This window comes from Cetorhinus maximus, chromosome 13 (assembly GCF_964194155.1).
Source record: "Cetorhinus maximus chromosome 13, sCetMax3.hap1.1, whole genome shotgun sequence".
In the NCBI taxonomy this organism is placed as follows: Eukaryota; Metazoa; Chordata; class Chondrichthyes; order Lamniformes; family Cetorhinidae; genus Cetorhinus; species Cetorhinus maximus.
The window spans coordinates 118,455,493-118,475,488 of record NC_135891.1 but is presented as its reverse complement, the minus strand read 5'-3'; the positions used below and the strand labels follow the sequence as shown (position 1 = coordinate 118,475,488).

Below are 19,996 nucleotides of genomic sequence, written 5' to 3'. Positions count from 1 at the left end.
TGTTCTGGACTCCACCCCACCCCCACCTAAGAGGAACCTATTTTTCTATATCAACTCTCTAAATCTAAATTACTTCGCCAGAAACCCAGCCCCCCCACGCCCCTTATCTAAACTCAAAGGTGTACAAACCACTAACCAGGGTGTGCAACCTGTCCACATTATTTCAAACTCTTTTAGCTGTGGTATGACTCTGGTGTGTCAGTGCCACTCCCACCCCGGGTACAAAGATATCCGGGAAGAACTCCCCTGCTCGTCTTCAAAATCGTGTCAAAGGATCTTTAACAACCACCTGAGCCGACAGGAGGAACCTTGGCTCAAACCCTCACAACCTGGACTCTGCTCGGAGTGTAAATGAGCTCCAACACCCGGAACTGCTCCTAATTCCATACCCAGGTGTAAATACTGGAGTGTTACTAATCCAACTACTCGCTGCTGACAGAGAATCGCATGGGAAAAGAGTGATAATATATCTCACAGCCCGATTGATATCCAGATCTCATACGCAGCCTGGGAAAGAGGGAAAGGGACGCTCCCTGTTATCTGAGGGGCTGAGTTCTTGAAAAGCAGCATTTTTAAAGGAAATGAATGAGAAGGGGACCTCATAGAGATGCGGGAGGCGGTGAGTTGAGTAGAAAAGGTTAATCCCGTGTGGCCATGACTAAGGGGCAAGCTGGGGACGTGGGTATTAACCAGAGCTCAGGGTCTGAAGGTTGTCAGTTCTAGTCCTGCTCAGGCCTTGAGCCCCTAATCCAGGCTACACTCCCAGTGCAGTACTGAGGGAGTGCTGCACTGTCAGAGGCACCATTTGTCAGCTAAGAGGCTATAAAATGAGGTCCCATCTGCTCCCTCAGGTGAATGGAGAAGATGCCGTGGCACTATATTGAAGAAGAGCAGTGGAGCTCTCCCCCCACCCCCGCGCCAATTGCCCTGGCCAATGTTTATCCCTCATCCAACATCGCAAAAACACATTATCTGGCCATTGTTGCATTGCTGTTTGTTGGATCTTGCTGTGCGTAGAATTGGCCTGCTCCGTTGCCGACATTGCAACCGTGGCTGAACCTCAAAAAGTACTCCATTGGCTGCGAGCTGCTTTGAGACGTCCTGAGGGGGTGAAAGGGGTTAGATAATGGAAGCTCTTTGTTTGGCGAGAGTTGGCAGAGACAGCCCTGGTCCTTCACTAATGTTACGCCTCTCACCAGCACCGGTAGGGGAGGCCGCAGCAGCCCTGCCTCCCATTGAATGAAATCATCCGAAAAATGCGTGGAACGTTAGCCTTTATACAGAGAACATAAAAGGGGAAGAAATCCAACCCCGGGGAGAACAAGGAAATAAATTTGGAAAGAAAATGAAGCAAAACAGAAGCAACAAAACCATCTTTGTTTCCAAGGTAACCAATTAAACATGGCAGCCTGCAGCCGTTGCCTAGGAGATGCACTGTACTGTCTGCACTATTTGAACCAATCGGTTTACGGTTCTGCAAAGTTGTTGAAATGCAATGAAGGAATGAGCACGTGCCGGAGTTTGACTTTGAATGTGAGAGGCTGAGCACAGCCAACACCTTGTGGAATGACATCACAGGGTCAGGGCCAAAGGGCAGGAATGGGAAGAGTTCAAGTCCCAGAGGGACCTTGGCCTGGAACTCAGCCAATCGCACGTGTCGCAGGATTTCATGTGGTCCCTGGCGATGAAATCTGAATGTGGGAAACCATGAGTGGGTCTGGAGGAGGCAGTGGCTGGCAGCTGTTTGTGTGGTCTTCAGCAGGAAGCTTCTGTCACTCCTCAGGCAGTGATGGGCGGATGTGTGTTTCTCTCCGATCTGCCATTTCCCCCTTCTCTCCGTTCGCCTTCTGCACTTCCCTCTTTGGCCCAAACATCAGCGTCACAATCCCTGCAGAGTCTCCAAAGAAAGGGAATGTGGCTCCCTGCTCCATCCGACAACAACAACAACTTATATTTATAGAGTGCCTTAGCACCTCAGGACACCTCAACCCTTTACAGCCTAGGAAGTGGGTTTTCTTCACTATTGGAAGCAAGGTGGTTAATTTAAACACAGCAAGACCCCCCCCCAACAAACAGGAATAATAGTCGGGTAATCTGGGTGCACTCTCTGCTGTTTTTCAAATAGTACTGCGGGATCTTTTGCGTCCACCCGAGAGGGCAGAAGGGGCCTCGATTTGACACCTCACCTGAAAGACAGGCAGTGCAGCGCTCCCTCAGTACAGCGCTCCCTCAGTGCAGCGCTCCCTCAGTACTGCACCAAGTGTGCCAGCCTGGATTATGCTCATGAGTGTCTGGAGTGGGGATGGGGGCGGAGGGTTGAACCCTTGATCTTCTAACACCAATAATGCTTCAAACAGAGACTTCACCTGCCCTCGGGTGGAAAAATAAATCCCAAAGCCACTATTTGGAAGAAGAGCAGGGGAGTTCTCCCCAGTGTCCTGGGGCCAATGTTTATCCCTCAACAAAGATCATTAAAACTGATTACCTGGCCACTATCATGTTTGTGGAATCTTGCTGCACACACATTCGTTGCCCCCTTTCCTACGTCACAACAGTGACTACACTTCAAAAGGAACCTCGCTGGCCGTAAATTGCTTTGATATGTTCTGGAGTGGTGAAAGGCACTAGAGAAATGCACGTTGCGCTTTTTATTTGAGAGTGTGAAGAATGGACAATGTGTGAGGGGTCAGGAATCAATGCCTGTGGATCTCATCTCTTGATAAAGTCATTGGGATGTGGGGTGTTGGGGGGGTTGTGGGAGGTGGGGGTGTGGTTGGGGGGGCTGTCGGGGGTGTGCGGGCGGGGGGGCTGAGGGGCTGAGAAGGTCCCCGTGGTTCAGTGTGAAGGCAGCCAGCACAGTAAACAGCAGCTCGAGTTAATGAGGTCAGACCCTTCCACAGTAAACGATTTACTTTAAGTGGAACTGTAGACAGAGAAGGAATGTCTTTGTATGGGAGTCTGGCCCTCCAACTCTCTGGAAAATTCTCAAGTGCTGAAGCCACACTTTGGGAAAATAAATAAGTGTCAAAATGAGGAAGACATTGCACAGTTTCAGCTTTGGAGAGACACCAAGTTAGCTTCATCCTGGTGAACAGATTGGGGACGCAGGCAGACAGCTGATTGGCTGATTTTTTTCATTCTTTCATGGGATATGTGCGCCCCTGGCAAGGCCAGCATTTGTTGCCCATCCCTAATTGCCCCTTGAACTGAGCGGCTTGCTAGGCCATTTCAGAGGGCAGTTAAGAGTCAACATTGCTGTAGCCCAGACTTAAGGACAGTAGATTTCCTTCCCTAAAGGGCATTAAAGAACCAGATGAGTTTTTTATGACAATCGATGAAAGTTTCATAGTCTCCATTACTGAGATCAGCTTTCTATTCCAGATTTATTAACTGAATTCAAATTCCACCAGCTGCTGTGGTGGGATTTGAACCCATGTCCCCCCAGAGCATTAGCCTGGGCCTCTGGATTCCAAGTCCAGTGAATTTCCCCACGACGCCACCATCTCCCCTGATTGACAGAATTTTCACTCTGGGGGTGGGGTGGGGGAGGTGGGGGGGTGGGGGAGGGGGAGGCCAGATTCAGCTTGGGGTCTCACCATACCTGCTGCCCCTTGCTCTGTCCCTCCCTTGCCCAACTCTGCCAAGGCACCTGGGTGGCAAAGTTGGTCACGGTGACCAGCACATCTTTGCAACATGTCCTGCCTGATTTTATCCCAGACTAATCCATTTATCCTAATCCATTTATCTGACCTCACCAGCTCATTGTGGAACCAGAGGGAGAATTTCCCCCCCCTCTCCCCGTTGGAGGGAGGGGGGTGGTTGTGTGGGCTGGACAGGAGCAGGCACGAACCCGATCGTGGGTGGGCCAGCATGACGCGGACCCCGGTAAGTGCTGAGCGCTCCCTGTGCAGGCGGGGGGGTTCCCGGGAGGGGGGGTTCCCTGAGTCGGGGCCTGTGCTCTTTCACACATGCCTGCGAAAAGGGGGCAGAAATCTCCCTGAGGCACAGAGCTGCCTCAGGGAGATTAGTTTAAGGTTTAAAAATTTAAAGAACGAAAAGAAAATATTTTAAGACATGTCAAGGAACATTAATGAAAAAATGGATTTAATTAATAAACCCTTCAGGAAACCTCACCCGCCCGTGGATGAGGTTCCATGAAAAATGCGAAGGCCGCACACAAGGTTGACACTGAGTCACTTGAGATTTTTGGCCAAAAGCTTGGTCATAGGGCTCAGGTCTTAAGGAGATTCTTAAGGAAGACAGAAAGAAATAGAGAGATTTAGGGAGGGAATTCCAGAGCTTAGGTGCCCAGGCAGCTGAAGGCACGGCCGCCAATGGTGGGTGATAGAAGTAGGGAATGGACAAGAGGCTAAAATTGGACTAGCACAGAGATCTTGGAGGATTGTACAGCTGGAGAAGGTTTCGGAGGTAGGGAAGGGTGGTGGGGGGGCCAGGGCACAATTTGAACACACGGATAAATGTAGGATCAGGAGGAGGCCATTCAGCACCTTGAGCCAGACCCGCCATTCAGTTCGATCATGGCTGATCAGTACCTTAACTCCATTCACTCACCTTAATACCCTTACCCAGCAAAAAATCCGACTGTTTTGAAATTTTTGATTGACCCCGGCCTCAACAGCTTTTTGTGGGGAGAGAGCCCCCCTGTGTGTGAAGATGTGCTTCCTGACATCACCCCTGAATGACCTCGAACTCCATCACTCTTAGACAAGCCTACAATACTTAAATATTTTCATTCTTGCCATGCCGGAAATAAATTTCCTCTCGTTGAGTGCTTTGAATCTGCAGCCAGGAGTTTTGTTGACCCATTAGTCACCAGTCTCTCTGCTCTTACACCAGGGCCTGTTTTGAAGAGGGAGTTTGCAATGAAGACAACTTTGATTAAACATTTGGTTGTGTGGAGAGACTGGAGAGGTTAGGTCACACCTTGGAGCAGAGAATGTTAAGGGAAAGTTTTAGTGGCGGTGTTTAAAATCATGAAGCATTTTGATAAACAGGGAGAAACTGTTTCCAATGGCAACCGCTTTGGTAACACGAGGACACAGATTTAAGGTAATTTGGTAAATGGGTGATCAAAACTAGACCTAGGGGATTGCTCAGGCCCCAGTAATATTTTTAGTGGTTACACTACTCACAAGGTGATTTCTGCCTCCCCAACTTATCATTGGATTCTCTTGGCGTGTGTGCCTATTTGCATGTCTCTGTGCCTCTCTGCGCGTGAGTGGGCGAGTGTGTATTTAAAAGCTATGAGTGACTGTGATCCGACAGAGGGAACATTTTCTAACCAGCAGAGGGAGAGAGAGAGAGAGAGACACTGTGAGATGTGTGAATGTGGAGGACACCAGAGAGGAGCAGGACACTGACATCTGGGACCCATTAGGAGTTAAACTGTTGATCAAACAGAGGAAGATCAGACACTTGCATAAAGATACAGCGCCTGGGGTAAGGGGGGGGTGGTGGTGTTCATTCTAAAGAGCGAGAAGGTGACCCTCGGGCCCAATCCCCACTCAGTGGGGAAGTGAGAGGAGCAGGACACTGCTTATCAGAGTGATATGAGCCAGAGGGGTTAACTGAGAGATTACACCCACTCTGCTTATGGCAATGACGCACCATGCTAACTGACAGAGCCCAACGGTGAGTGGCTCCTGCCACAGAGAAACTCTGGTGGCTAGATCCTAGTCCCTCACTGTAACAAGTAACTGTTAGTGAGGAGGGAACGGGAGGTGGGGGGGTGAGTGAGGCTAAGCAGAGAGTAGGAAGCAGGTCTCACCACCTCGGCACACAGCAAGGAGGAAAGGGATTGGATCGAATCGACTTTTTTAAAAAAGTTTTTGAGGTCTTCCATAAGAAAAAGCGAGCACTTCTTATTTACAGCAATGGGGCTGAGTTGCAGGAAGTGCTGTGGCTTCTTGACATCACTCGTGGCCCACGTTTAGTTTAAAAACTTCCAGCTGTGGTGGGGAAGGGGGGGGGGTGGGGGGAGGGATGGGGTCAGAACGAGGAACCAGCATGAGTCTGCCCAGCAGCTGTGGGTTCCTGCCGACAGTGGAGAAAACAGTCAGGCTGGGCAATGGCAGCGGATCACCCTTCGCCGTCAACCGGCCCATCGATATCGTGCAGAAGCGGAGACGGTACGTGCCAGCGCTGATTGCTTTCTCTTTCCTCTCTCCTCTCCTCTCTCTGTGCGATGAGGGGGGAGAGGGTGCTGAGGGGGGGGGCGGGTGAACTGAATCACAGGCTGACTTGCATTTTTATAGCACCTTTCATGATCGCGGGACGTCCCAGAAGTGCTTTGCAGTCAGTGAAGCACTTTCTTGAAGCATAGCCAGCGTTCTAATGTACAAAACGCCATAGCCAATTTGTGCACAGCAGGATCCCACAAACAGCGAGGTGTAAGCAACAAGGTAATCTGTTTTAATGATGTTGATTTGAGGGATAATTATTGGCTGGGACACTGGGATAAACACCCCTGCCCTCCTTCGAAATAGTGCAATGGGATCTTTTACATTCCCACCACCGCCCACCCATGCCCCCTGCCACCCTCACAGGGGCAAATGTGGGTCTCAGTTAAACATTTCATTGGGGTTGAGGGGTGGGTGAGGAACGGGGCTCGGAGAGGAAAAGGAAAGTGAGACTTAGAGGCCGGGGGGATGAGTGATGGGAGCTGAAGGTGGGAATTTCTGAACAGCATTTTTTCATTTGTTCTGATAACATCATAAGACATCATTTTGAAACCCAGCCAGTGATCTCATTCAGCACCTCACAAAGAAACTCGGATAACATGGCTGGCTCTATTTCTGTAACATCACTCTCTTCCAATCTGTCCATCTCTGCAGGCCACCCCTCGACTGCCCTGTTGTCACACTGGTTTCCAACCTCGTGGCAGCATGTCACCTCTCCCTGGAGTATAGGGATCCTTCAGTATCCACTAGACTGCCCCTAAGTGATCATTCTTAATCCAGGGCCATACACCGCGAGATATTCCACTGTGGAGAGCATCACAGCTCGGCCCCACCTTTCCCTTTCCGTTTCCTGCCAGGGCACCCGGGGAGCGCAGAAATCCCGGCTGGTTTTTCCCGCCCTAGTTCAGAGATCAATTCTAGTTCCTAATGTCTCCTTGTTCCTCTCAGCATCAGTTGTTCGCTTTGTGTGATACATAGGGACATTGTACAGATTATTGGTGTTGTAGCTTTCAGGCTGCTGTCCTCTCCCATTCCCACCTCACCCACCCTCCCTCCCTTTCTCTGCCCTCCCTCCCCTCAATCCCTTTCCCCTCCCTCTTCCCCCTTGTTCTCTCTTCTCAACACCTCGACTCCACCCCTCCCCCTCTCCCTTCCCCTTCCACCTTTCCCCCTCTCCTTTCCCCTTCCACCTTCCCCACCCTCCTCCTCCCCTTCCCCACCCTCCTCCTCCCCTTCCCCACCCTCCTCCTCCCCTTCCCCACCCTCCTCCTCCCCTTCCCCACCCTCCTCCTCCCCTTCCCCACCCTCCTCCTCCCCTTCCCCACCCTCCTCCTCCCCTTCCCCACCCTCCTCCTCCCCTTCCCCACCCTCCTCCTCCCCTTCCCCACCCTCCTCCTCCCCTTCCCCACCCTCCTCCTCCCCTTCCCCACCCTCCTCCTCCCCTTCCCCACCCTCCTCCTCCCCTTCCCCACCCTCCTCCTCCTCCCCTTCCCCACCCTCCTCCTCCCCTTCCCCACCCTCCTCCTCCCCTTCCCCACCCTCCTCCTCCCCTTCCCCACCCTCCTCCTCCCCTTCCCCACCCTCCTCCTCCCCTTCCCCACCCTCCTCCTCCCCTTCCCCACCCTCCTCCTCCCCTTCCCTCTCTCCACTCCTGAGTTCCACAGCCCTTCTGTGTGAAAATGATTTCTCCTGCTCTCTGCCCCAAATCTCTTAACGTTTAATCTGAAGTTGCTTTACTTTATTTTATAAAAGAATCAAACTTATAACTTTGTAGTCAAACTTAGCAAGGATAAAACCCCTGGATTAGATGGGCTGTATCTGTGCATATTGACAGAAGTTAGGGAAGAGAAGGCAGGGACATTATTACATAAATATAAAAGAAAATCATTTAGAGAAAGGGATTGTGCCTGAGGACTGGGGAACTAGAAAATAGAAAAATCCATGGAAGTATAGAGCATTTAGTTTAACATCAGATGCGAGGCAAGATTATGGAATCTTTACACAAAGATGTGATAGAGAAACATTGAGAAGTTAAAAACACAATAGAGAGTGGTCAGCATGATTTCAAAAGGGAAGGTACTGAAACCCGGTGAGAAGGGGTTGAAGAGGGGTCTGTTCCCTCTCCGCGTGGGACTACTTGCCACCTTAGTGAATACTCAACTGTTTACCCGCTGTGATCATAAAAGAACCAATTGGACAGGTTTTCTCAAGTTTACTAAAGAAAGAGGTTAGCTTTATTATACTTAAACCGATCAAAGTAAAATAATAAACTATGCACGACTTTCGCGTACACACATACTTGAAGTTCTTGCACACGCATACAGGTTACAGAGTGGGGAGGGAAAAGTTGGCCAAATTCGAGTCCATAAAAGGTAAAAAGGAATGTAGTGTCTGTAGTTTGGTGACTTGGCTGGCTTCGGGGTCAATTCGATGAACCCATGTCTCAGGCTTAAAGATGTAGCCAGCTTATTAGGCTGAAAATGCTGGGAAAACTCAGCAGGTCTGGCAGCAGCTGCGCAGAGAGACATGTTTCGAGTCAAATGTGAATCTTCCTCGGTACTAGAGAGAGGTAGAAATGTGATGGGTTTTATGCTGTTGAAAAGGCGGGGGGAGGGGAGGGGCAGGTAGAGCCAAATAGAAAACCAGCGACAGGTTGGAGGGCAGGAGAAATTAAGTGCCAAAGATGTCATGGAACACAAGACAAAGGGAGTGGTGATGATAGTAGTAAAGTCTAGACCTTTGGTCAAGAGTAGGTGTTAAAAGCAGAATAAAGGTCAATCAGCACTGCCTGAAAGTAAAATAGCAGAATGTATTAATAGCAGAGAAAGAAGTCAGCTCTGTCTGAAAGCAAAAATATGAGAACAAGATACAAACTGGTACTTTGGGGGAAAAATTTAAAATGGAGGACAATGTTCATGGACTGTAGTTGTTAAACTAAATGTTAAGTCCAGAAGGCTGTAAAGTGCCTAATGAGACGATGAGGTGCTGTTTCTCCAGCTTGGTTTGGGCTTCACTGGAACACTTCAGCAGGCCGAGGACAGAAATGTGAGCATGAGAGCAAGATGGTGAATTGAAATGGTAAGTGACAGGAAGGTCTGGGTCATGTTTGTGGATTGAGTGAAGGTGTTCGACAAAGCGGTCACCCAGCCTGCATTTAGTCTCTCCAATGTAGAGGAGACTGCATTGGGAGCAGTGAACACTGTAGATTAAATTGAAAGGAGCGCAAGTAAGTTGCTGCTTCACCTGGAAGGTCATTGTCTGTGGATTCCAAGGGTAACTTGATTAGCTCATGTCTGGAAAGTTATCTTAGTCAGGGTCCTGTTGTCCAGGTGATTAGCCTTTATGGTCTGTCTCCGAGATTGAATGTCTTAGGTGATTGCCTTTGATGCCTTGCTAATGAGACAGGAGATATGAGTCCTTCACAGTCTCCTGAAGTCATTGTCTTTGGATTTTGCAGACAGACCATCTCCATTCCAATGAACTGGAATGTGCAATGTATAGTAATGCAAATTGGGATAGCCATATTTGGCTGTGATCCCAAGTCATCTTCAGTCTGTGTTTTTAAAAAAAAAAGTTCAATTTTCAGTTAGTGGATTAAAAATAGTTATTTGACATAAAGCATGTCTTGAGGACAGCAGGTCATGTTTTACCAACCTATTTAATTCTTTGAAGAAACAGCAGAGAAGATAGATAAGGGTAATGTAGATATAATGTATTTGGATTTTCAAAAGGCCTCCGGTGCTGCATATGACCAAAGCCAGAGCATATGGAGTCAGGCAACATGTAGCAGAATGGACAACAAGTTGACAACAAAACAGGAAGTACAGAATAGGTATTAAAGGTAGTTACTCAGACTGATGATGGGAAGAGATATTCCACAGTGATCGGAGCTGGATCACTAATCCTCATTATTTACATTAATGATTTGGACACGGCAGTTAGAAGTACAATTTCAAGATTTGCAGGTGACATAAAATTGTTGACATTGGGGAAGAATGCAACAAAATACAGGAAAACATTAATAAACTTGCAGAATGGGAGTATAAATAGCAAATAAATTGCAACATAAATAAGTATGAGGTGATTCATTTTGGTGGGAAGAATAAGGAGGCTCCATATCCCCTGGAGTTTGAATGAGATAGAGGAGTCGAGGGATCTAGAGGTACAGGTTCACACAGATGGGTGGGAGTAAGCACAAACACTAGCATGGAGCAGATGGGCTGAATGGCCTGTTTCTCTGCTTTGCATGTTATATAACGCTATATGTCAATGTTCTTTTGTTCCAGAGCCTTCTGTCAGCCAGTTTCCATCTACTCTGTCCCACCCACTGATAATTTGAAACATCTTTATCAAATGTGTTGCGGCATTCACAGCAAATACCTTCATGGATACGGGATACAACTATCCTATAATTTACAACTGACCTCCAGTCTAGTTCAAAGAGGCCAAAGGACAGCTGGTGTAAAGAGTGTTTTATTCCATAGCTAATCCATGCTATGCTTGCCCTGGGAGTGTTTGATGGGGACAGTGTAGAGGGAGCTTTACTCTGTATCTAACCCCATGCTGTACCTGTCCTGGGAGTGTTTGATGGGGACAGTGTAGGGGGAGCTTTACTCTGTACCTAACCCCGTGCTGTACCTGTCCTGGGAGTGTTTGATGGGGACAGTGTAGAGGGAGCTTTACTCTGTATCTAACCCCGTGCTGTACCTGTCCTGGGAGTGTTTGATGGGGACAGTGTAGAGGGAGCTTTACTCTGTATCTAACCCTGTGCTGTACCTGTCCTGGGAGTGTTTGATGGGGACAGTGTAGAGGGAGCTTTACTCTGTATCTAACCCCGTGCTGTACCTGTCCTGTGAATGTCTGATGGGGACAGTGTAGAGGAAGCAGAAAATTAGCTGAATTATAAGGGAGGCTCAGGAATCTGGATGGAAGGGAGTTGTCCTATGTCAGTCCAGGCAGGAATGACTCAATGAATTGGAAAGAGTTAGGAGATTTCGGCAGCACTGATTACCCCCTTGCCTGAGTGTTTGGCAGCAAGTGGTTAAAACTGAGAGCCTAACAGTCTGGAGGGTTAAGGAGGAAATGCTGTGTTGTGGGTGGTTCCGATTGGGGAAGGCTATGTCAGTGTGTTTCCATGGAAACAGTGTGCACACAGACAGATGTTAGTAATGACGTCAATCGCCACCCTCTAAACGTGCACAGAAAGGAGGGAGAGGGAGGGAGAAAGAGAGATCAGTTCAGCCCAACATTGGAATTATGACATTTCAAATACATCTGCCATTGTAACTTGCTCAAAATGATTTGAAGTCAGTTTAATTTCCTCCTGTTTCCTCTCAAACTTTCTGGAAGATGCAGGATACTGTTGCTGGGGAGTTGGTGACCTTCTGGCAACATCTAAGTTCTGCTTCTTTGCAAGCGGCTATTTTTCACCCGCAGACTTGCGCAACCATTGCCTGGGGAACTATTTGGCTGTGGAGAGCATCGTCTCTGCCTGTTCAGTCTCTGAATATCAAGCAATGGAGGTCTGACTATTTCAACCCCATCCCCCCCCAACACCAGCCCACCCCTCCACCCCCCTCCCCCTCACCACCCTATAACCCTAGGTCAGAGGCACTGAGGTGAACTGAAACACATGTCACTGCCACACCAGTTAACTCAGTTAGAACCTAAGAAGTAGCAGCAGTGGACCTTTCAGCCCCTCTAACTTGCCTTGCCTTTCAATACGATCATGGCAGATCTTTGGCCTCAGTTCCACTTTCCTACCTGCAGCCCCATATCGCTGGATTCCCTGGGGGACCAAAAATCTTATTAAACTCTCTTAAATATATTCAATGATGAAGATGAAGCATCTACAGCCCCCTCAGGTTGAGAATTCCAAAGGGTCACAGCCCTTTGAGTGAAAAAGTTTCTCCTTGTATCAGTCTTAAATGATTGGCCCCTTATCCTGAGACTCTGCCACCCGCCACACCCAGGTTCTACCTTTGCCAAGCAGTGGAAACAGCCTCTGGACCTTGTTGTTGCCCTGTCAGCATCTTGTATTTTTCAATGAGATCACTTCTCATTCTTCTAACCTCCTTATCAAACACCTTTTGGAAATCCAGCTACACTGCATCTACTGGTTTCCCTTTATCTAACCTACAAGTTACATCCTCAAAAGCTCTTAATAAATTTATCAAACATGATTTCCCTCTCATAAGACAATGCTGACTTTGTCTCCTCACACTGTGATGTGCTAAGTGCATTGTTAAGACTTCTTTCATGTAAATCCCAGCCAGCATTTTCCAGATGGCTGATGTCAGGCTAACTGGCACAGGCAGGGGTTCAGAGTGTGGGTAAAGCAGTCATTGAACAATTCCTCTGAGAGGAGCTGGTTCAGGTACAGAATAGACACGTTCCCATAAAGAGGGAAAGAAAGGGTATCCAGAGCTTGAGCTGCCTCGATGATGAGAGATGTGGAGGTTAAAATGAGACAGAAGAGGAAGGCGAATGACAATTGGAAGGTTTATAATACAACTGAGAACCAAGCTGAATATAGAAAGTTCGGAGGCAATTTTACAAAGGAAATAAAATTGGCAAAGAGAGAGTTTGAGAATAGATTAGTGGCTAATATAAAAGGAACCTAAATGTCTTTTATAAATATACATAAATAGTAAAGCATAGACAAAGGAAGGGTGCGGTCAATTAGGGACCAAAAAAGATTATCTTCTTGTGGAGACGTTTACTGAATGAGTACTTCCATCTGTCTTCACTAAAAAAAGAGGATACTGCCAATGTAGCAGTAGAGTAGGCAATGGCAATATTGGATAGGATAGAAATAGATAAAAAGATAAACTTAAAAGGTTGGCAATGTTCAAAGTAGCAACAGCTACATGGGATGCATCCGAATTACTGAGGAAAATAAGGGTGGAAATTGCAGAGGCTCTGGTCACAATCTCCCAGTGCTCCTTGGATATGGGACTGTGGAGTGGAGGATTGAAAAGGTTCAATTCCGGGGAGTGGAATCAACCCAGTATACACAGGCCCAAACTAGCACTGGTGGTGGGGAAACTTTTAGAGAGAATATTTCATCATAAAATTAATTAACGTTCAGAAAGTACAGACTAATAAATGAAAGTCAGTATGGATTTATTAAAGGGAAATTGTGTTTGACTAACTTGATCGAGTTCTTGGAAGTAATGAAGAGGATTGATGAGGATAATCAGTTTGTGTATATGTGCCTTTGGCTGCCTGGGCTCTAAACTCTTGAATTCCCCCCCTAAACCTCTCTGCCTTGCTTTCTTACTTTAAGATGCTCCTTAAAACCTATCTCTTTGACCGTTTGATCTTAATATCCATATATGTGGCTCAGTGTCCAATTTTGCATACGTTAAAAGTGCTGTATAAATACACAACATTATTAGATATGGACTTTCCAAAGTTGTTTGACAATGTACCGTTCTGGTTAATTTCTTTTGCACTCTCTCCGACACCTTAATATTCTTCCAAAAATGAGGTTCTCATAAATGGCTACAATACTGCAGCCGATGGAGGTGTTGAAAATGTTAAACGTGTTCGATAGGGTCATGTTGGAAACTATTTTGTCTGATTGTGGGAGTGCGGGGTTCCAAACAAGGGGGCAGAACCTTCAAATTAGAACCAGGCCGTTCAGGGAGTGATGTCAGAAGCACTTCCTCACACAGAGGGGAGCGGAAATCCAGAAAACACTCTCTCCTGCAAAGAAAGTAAGTAATGGATGTTGGGAGTCAACTGAAGCTTTCAAGACTGAGAGGGTAAGGAGGTAAAGGGACTTGAGGTGCAGGTCAGTCAAGATCTAATTGAACAGCAGAACAGCCCCAAGGGGCTGAATGGCCTTGTCTTGTTCCTATGAGCAGGAGGAGATTGAATCATTCCATATCTCATTCTGTGTTGTGGGGTGAATGGATGTCCACCATGAGGGGAAGTGAAGAGTTGTCTTGTCTCTGAGCAGGAGCTTCCACAATAGCAACAACTTGCCTTTACATGGTGCCTTTAATGCAATGCAAGCAGCTTCACAGGAGTGTCATTAGACACCAAGCCACATAAGGTATTAGGAAAGCTGACCAAAAATTTGGACAAAGAGGCAGATTTTAAGGTGTATCTTGGAGGAGGAGAGAGAGTTAGGGAGGTGGGGAGGTTTGGAGAGGGGTCCCAGAGATTGGGACCTTAGGCAGCCATGCCTTTAGCTGCTAAGGTGGAGTGATTAAAATCAGGGATGTGCAAGAGACCAGAACTGGAGGGACACAGAGGTCTCGGAGAGTTGTAGGATTGGAGGAGGTTATAGAGATAGGAAAGGGTGAAGCCACAGAGAGGTTTGATTGGGAGGAAGAGAATTTTAAACTGAGGCTTGGCTGATCCAGGAGCTAAAGAAGGTCAGCGAGCACAGTGGGTGATGGGTGAATGGGACATGGTGCCAGTGGAGAAATGACTGCAACTCTCTGCCCATTTCCTCTGGCACTGACACCCTTCACTGCAATCAGAATGACAACCAGCCAAAGCCTATACTCCACAGTAACTTCACACTCATTCCTTCCTCTACAGTTTTGACGTTGAGAATGGCCTCTCTCCTGGACGCAGCCCACTCGACCCTCAGACCAGTCCTAGTTCTGGGCTGGTGCTGCAGGCAAACTTCGCCCACAGCCAGCGACGGGAATCGTTCCTGTACCGTTCCGACAGCGACTACGACCTCTCCCCGAAGAACGTGTCCAGGAACTCCTCCATCGCCAGTGATGTGTGAGTGACACTTCTCTTTACTCTTTTCTCTCTGTTTACTGCTCGTATCACAGTCCTGAATCAGGAGGTGCAGAATAACCTGCTTGGTTAGGAACGGGTCCAGGCCTGAGGCCTGCTCTGAGGGTATAGTGCTGGAGGCAGGAGGGAAGAAGCAGCAACTGGACCTTGGCAACCAAACAGAGGGACTATTGGTACTTTATAGAGTTGTCAACTCTGGTTGGACACATTCCTGGAGGTTTTATCACATGACATATGTCTCCAACAGCCCCAGCCCTACATTCCTGCCACTGGTCTATCCTCATGGTGTCCTGCCTTCCCCATGGCCAATCAGAAAGTGAAAAGACTCTCTTCATTACCTAATTAGCTAATTCTTGACTGTCAATCAAACAGTTTTGCCTTCCCCCATCTCGAATATTTTTATAATTAACATAAGGAGAAAATGGGGAAATACTTTGGTAATACCTTATGATTTGTCTCCTGGGTTTGCTCGCAGCAATGTCCAGGAGATTAATCTCCAATTCCTTGAGGCTCCAGGCCAATCCTGGAGGGTTGGCAAACCTAAGCTTCAATTGATTGGGAGGCAACAGGGAGTGGCCGGTGGGGGTGGGGAGAAATAAGAATAAACTGACCGTCTCCAATGGCTTTTGTCCCCTCCTTCAACAACTGGTTTCCAGGAGTAGCTATTTGAAGGCCCATCCAAGACCTGCCTTAGCTTCAAGGTACTCAGAACCTGTCCTTGCCCTGACAATGGGAATGTAAGTGAGATCAGTTACTTGGATGCCAGCCTACCCACCTTATCACAATCTACTAACCATGAGGCAAAACTGGCCTGAGTATTGGTGTGTGAGACCAGGGGCAGGGGTGGAGCACGAGAACAGACATGGCCTTTTTAATGTGGGGGACCTTTTTTTAAACAACTGTTGGGGCTATTTTCGAGGTGATGCACCCTGAAGTTAAACCAAAGCTACAGACGACAGTGGTCATATTACACTGCATGGTTAACACATGATACTCCATGTTAGACACATGGACTCAAAATACTTTGAGTGAGAAACACAATGCTATGTGGTAGACACTCAGCTCATTCCATGTTTAAACCAATGAGGCATTCAACAGTGGAAACATCAAAGGTCAAGTAGCCGCCAATCAACCTATTCATGAATGTGCCTACTCTGCATTCTGTCTCACGGTCTGCATGAGATAGGACAGACGGACAGTCTGCATTGGATGTGCTGTCTCTCAACATCAGATACCCGACATTACAGTATCCAGAGATCGGAGGGTGTCCTGGGATCCTTGTATAAAGTTCTTAACAAAGTTGATAGGGCAATTGGGGTGAAATTGGTCTTGGGGGGGCAAACAACTGCTGCCCCAGCCTGCTCTACACCCTGCCCCGTCGGGCCTGCTCTACACCCTGCCCCGTCGGGCCTGCTCTACACCCTGCCCCATCGGGCCTGCTCTACACCCTGCCCCATCGGCAGCCTGCTCTACACCCTGCCCGATTTTCCTGTCCATTGACTGCTGCCTCAAGTGTACGTAGATTCAAAATGGGTAAAATTCAAATTCTTCATTCCCTTGGGATTGGTTGATATTTTACACTCCTCTCAACTCCACACACCAAGTCAGAAGATACTCACCAAGGCCAGTTTGCTTTCACTCTTGTCACGAGGCTCCATTTGTCTGTTCACTTAACACAGCGCACCCTCACTCTCACCCCCACCACCACCCTCACACCCCCATCCCACCTTTACCCCTCCTCACTCCTCCTGAACTACCTCTATTTACAGAATAAAACAAGAAGGATTGTTGCAAAAATTCTGTCTTACTGGAAGTTGGAGCGTGACTCATCACTCACCTCTCTGAAGGTTTTACAAACGGGTTGGTGCAGTTTTTTTGGGTGATTCATTAGTTATTTGTCACTCTCACTTGAGGGTTAGATCGAGCTATGTCCCAGTGGAATGTTCACTTCTCAATGTAATGCAATTGAGAGGTTTCACTATTCAATGGTCTGTCAATGTAAGAGAAATGGAACATCTCTGTGACAGACTGCCAAAGAGACCAGGCAGATCTCTTAACCAATCATAATAAAGGTACAGCAGTTTGCCTCAGTGCCCCTAGGCTAGACAATGGAAATTCAGTCGCCCTGCCTCGTGGCACTGTGTCTCCTCCTGTGGCACGTGCCTTTTGTAGGATTGTAACTAAACTGCAATCAGAGTCTGAAATAAACACAGAAAATGCTGGAAGTACTTAGCAAGTCTGGCCCCATCTGTGGAGAGAAAAGCAGTTAACGTTTCAGATTGATGACCTTTCTCAGTTCATCATGAAGGGTCACAGACCTGAAACGTTAACTCTGTTTCTCTCTCCACAGATGCTGCCTGGCCAGCTGAGTATTTCTAACATTTTCTGTTTTCATTTCAGATTTCCAACGTCCTCAGTATTTTGCTTTTGCCAGAATCTCTTGGAAGTGGAGATTAGAAAATCGAAAACTGAATTACAACTCTGTTTAAAAAAAAAAATATTGTTTGGTGCATCAGAACACTTAGTAAAATCAATTGCAGATCCCTGTTAGAGCATACCTTGAGGGGAGGAGGTTGTCCTTGCACTGGTTCATCTTTGATTCTTTCAGTCTGACACTGCGCTCCTGAAACCCAGATTGGTCAGTCTGAATGTTCTCCAGCTTACAGGTGGCACTGCCCGGAACATTCAAGCATTTATGACAGAATTTCTTAAAATAAAATCCTTCTTGGTCCTTTCTGTTTAAGATTGTAATTTTAAAGAGAAATCAATCATTCGATCTTGTGATTTCCTCGTGTTTTTTAATGTTTATTTTTGCCAAGCTGTCGAATGTGTCAGAAACAGAGGAGGGAATCTTCACCATATAGAAAGAAAGTGGCTAAAGACTGAGGGTTGAAAACCTTAAATGGTGCAAGTAGAAAAAATCCAGAGTTTTACATCAGTCAGGAAATTAAGACCAGAGATTAATACTTTGCTGGGGAAGGCAGTGGCTAGTGGTAATGTCACGGGACTAGTAATCCAGAAGCCCAAACTCGTGGTTCTGTGGACACGGCAGCTGGTGGGATCTGAATTCAATTAATAAATCTGGAATTGAAAGCTAGTCAGTAATGGTGACCATGATCAGGTGTCATAAAAACCCATCTGGTTCACTAATGCCCTTTAGGGAAGGAAATCTGCTGTCCATATCTGGTCTGGCCTACAGGTGACTCCAGACCCACAATAATGTGGTTGACTCTTAAACTGCCCTCTGCAATGGCCTAGCAAGCCGCTCAGTTCAAGGGCAATTAGGGATGGGCAGCAAATGCTGGCCTTGCCAGCGACGCCCACATCCCATGAAAGAATGAAAAATAAGAATTAATGGAAAGCAAATTTGGAGCAGTCATTAGGGAGAAGAAAAAATATTGAAAAATGATTTGGGTATAATTTGCCAGGATGATGGTAAAATCTGGGATTATTCAAAATGCAGCAGAGTCAGAGTTAAGTCTCCAAAAGGATGAGGTTCAAAGGGTCAAAAGACATCATCTTTTTTTCTGCCAGCCTCCTTGTTGCAAGTGCCAACAGACTCCGAGAGTGCTTCTCCAAATTCCTTTGCCCCTTCATTGGCAACCATGCCTTCGATCGTCAACAGCTTGCATTTATATAGTGCTTCTAAAGTAATTAAAGCATCCCAAAGTGCTTCACAGGAACGTTATCAGACAAGATGCGTCAGTCACGAAAAGAGATATTAGGACAGGTGACAAGAAGTTTAGTCAATAAGGTAGATTTTAAGGAGTGTTTCAAAGGAGGAAAGAGAGGTTGAGAGGAGGAAAGGGTTAGGGAAGGAATTCCAGAGGTTAAGGCCTATGCAGCTGAAGGCACAATCTGCCAATGGTGGAGCGATGAATATTGAGGATCCATAAGGGGTCAGAACTGAAGGAGTGCAAAGATCTCGAAAGGTTGTGGGACTGGAGGAAGCTACACAGATAGGGAAAGGCCATTGAGGGGTTTGAAAATAAAACCTAAATGTTGCCAGCTGAGAACCAATGCAGGCTAGTGAGCATGAGGGCTATGGATGAGTGGGGTTTGGTGAGAGTTAGGATATGGTGAGTTAGGCCTGGGCTGTTGAAATTGCCAGCCTGAGCCTCTTTGATATTATGCGGTCCAGATGGTTTCCAAATATTTAAAGATTAGACTCCAGAGAGAAGAGGCCATAACCTAGACCGACACTCTCAATGCAATACTGAGCGGGTGCCAACATTCAGCTGAGTCATTCAGCCGAGGCTCTGTCTGCCCTCTTGGGTGAATTGAAAAAAAACCCATGGCACTATTACTGAAGAGAGCAGGGGAGTTACCCCTGGTGTCCAGGGCCAATATTTATTCCTCAGTCAATAGCAAAATACGTTTATGGGAGCTTTCTGTGCATAAATTGACTACTCTGTTTCATACATTAACTACACTTCAAAAGTTACTTCATTGGCTAAGAAGCACTTTGGGATGTCCTGACAATGTGAAAGGCACTATAGAGATGCAAGTTCTTCACCTTAAAAGTCAATGCCCTAACAGTTTGGATGGCTCTGGTTGAACAAGCAACTGGAAGCTGATTGTAGCTGTGATATTTCCAGTGGTACAGTGGTGACCTCAGAGACTTGGCCCTTGCACCTAAGCTCTCTGGATGCACTTGCACAGATGAGACTGCACACTCCACCTTAGGCTAGGTGAGACCTTGCTGAAGTGAAACTTCCACATCTTGGAGATTAAGTACGACAATGGGCATGTCAAACTTGACTTTGCCTTAGTAAGAGTCACCAGAATGTTACCAGGGTTCCAAAGGTTGGGTTAAGAGACTACATAAGCAAGTCTTGTATTCCCAGGACAAGAGAAGGTTAAGAAGTGATTTTATTGAAAATTTTAGGATTTTGAAAGTTTTTGAAAGCCGCCTTGTGTTCCAGTGTCAGACACCTGGCTGAACGAAGGAGGAGACTCTCCTCGATGACCACCTGGCCATGGCTGGGAATCTACTGCAATACAACTTAGGATAAAATTTCTCACCAAAT

At 47.1% G+C, this 19,996-nt stretch overlaps 1 protein-coding gene across 9 annotated transcripts in view; it reads left to right on the top strand.

The window, feature by feature from the left end:
• LOC144689047 (3',5'-cyclic-AMP phosphodiesterase 4C-like) overlaps nt 1-19,996 on the top strand; it is a 278,616-nt gene that overhangs the window by 205,109 nt on the left and 53,511 nt on the right. For 4 of the 9 annotated variants that reach the window (XM_078556179.1, XM_078556181.1, XM_078556178.1 and 1 more), the window contains 2 exons: nt 14,757-14,948; nt 15,623-15,703. In XM_078556179.1, the coding sequence (XP_078412305.1) occupies nt 14,757-14,948; nt 15,623-15,703 (273 nt within the window). Of the gene's footprint in view, nt 1-5,994; nt 6,150-6,298; nt 6,423-14,756; nt 14,949-15,622; nt 15,704-19,996 lie in introns of those variants that run through there. The other 5 variants (XM_078556180.1, XM_078556186.1, XM_078556182.1 and 2 more) reach the window with 4 other exon arrangements.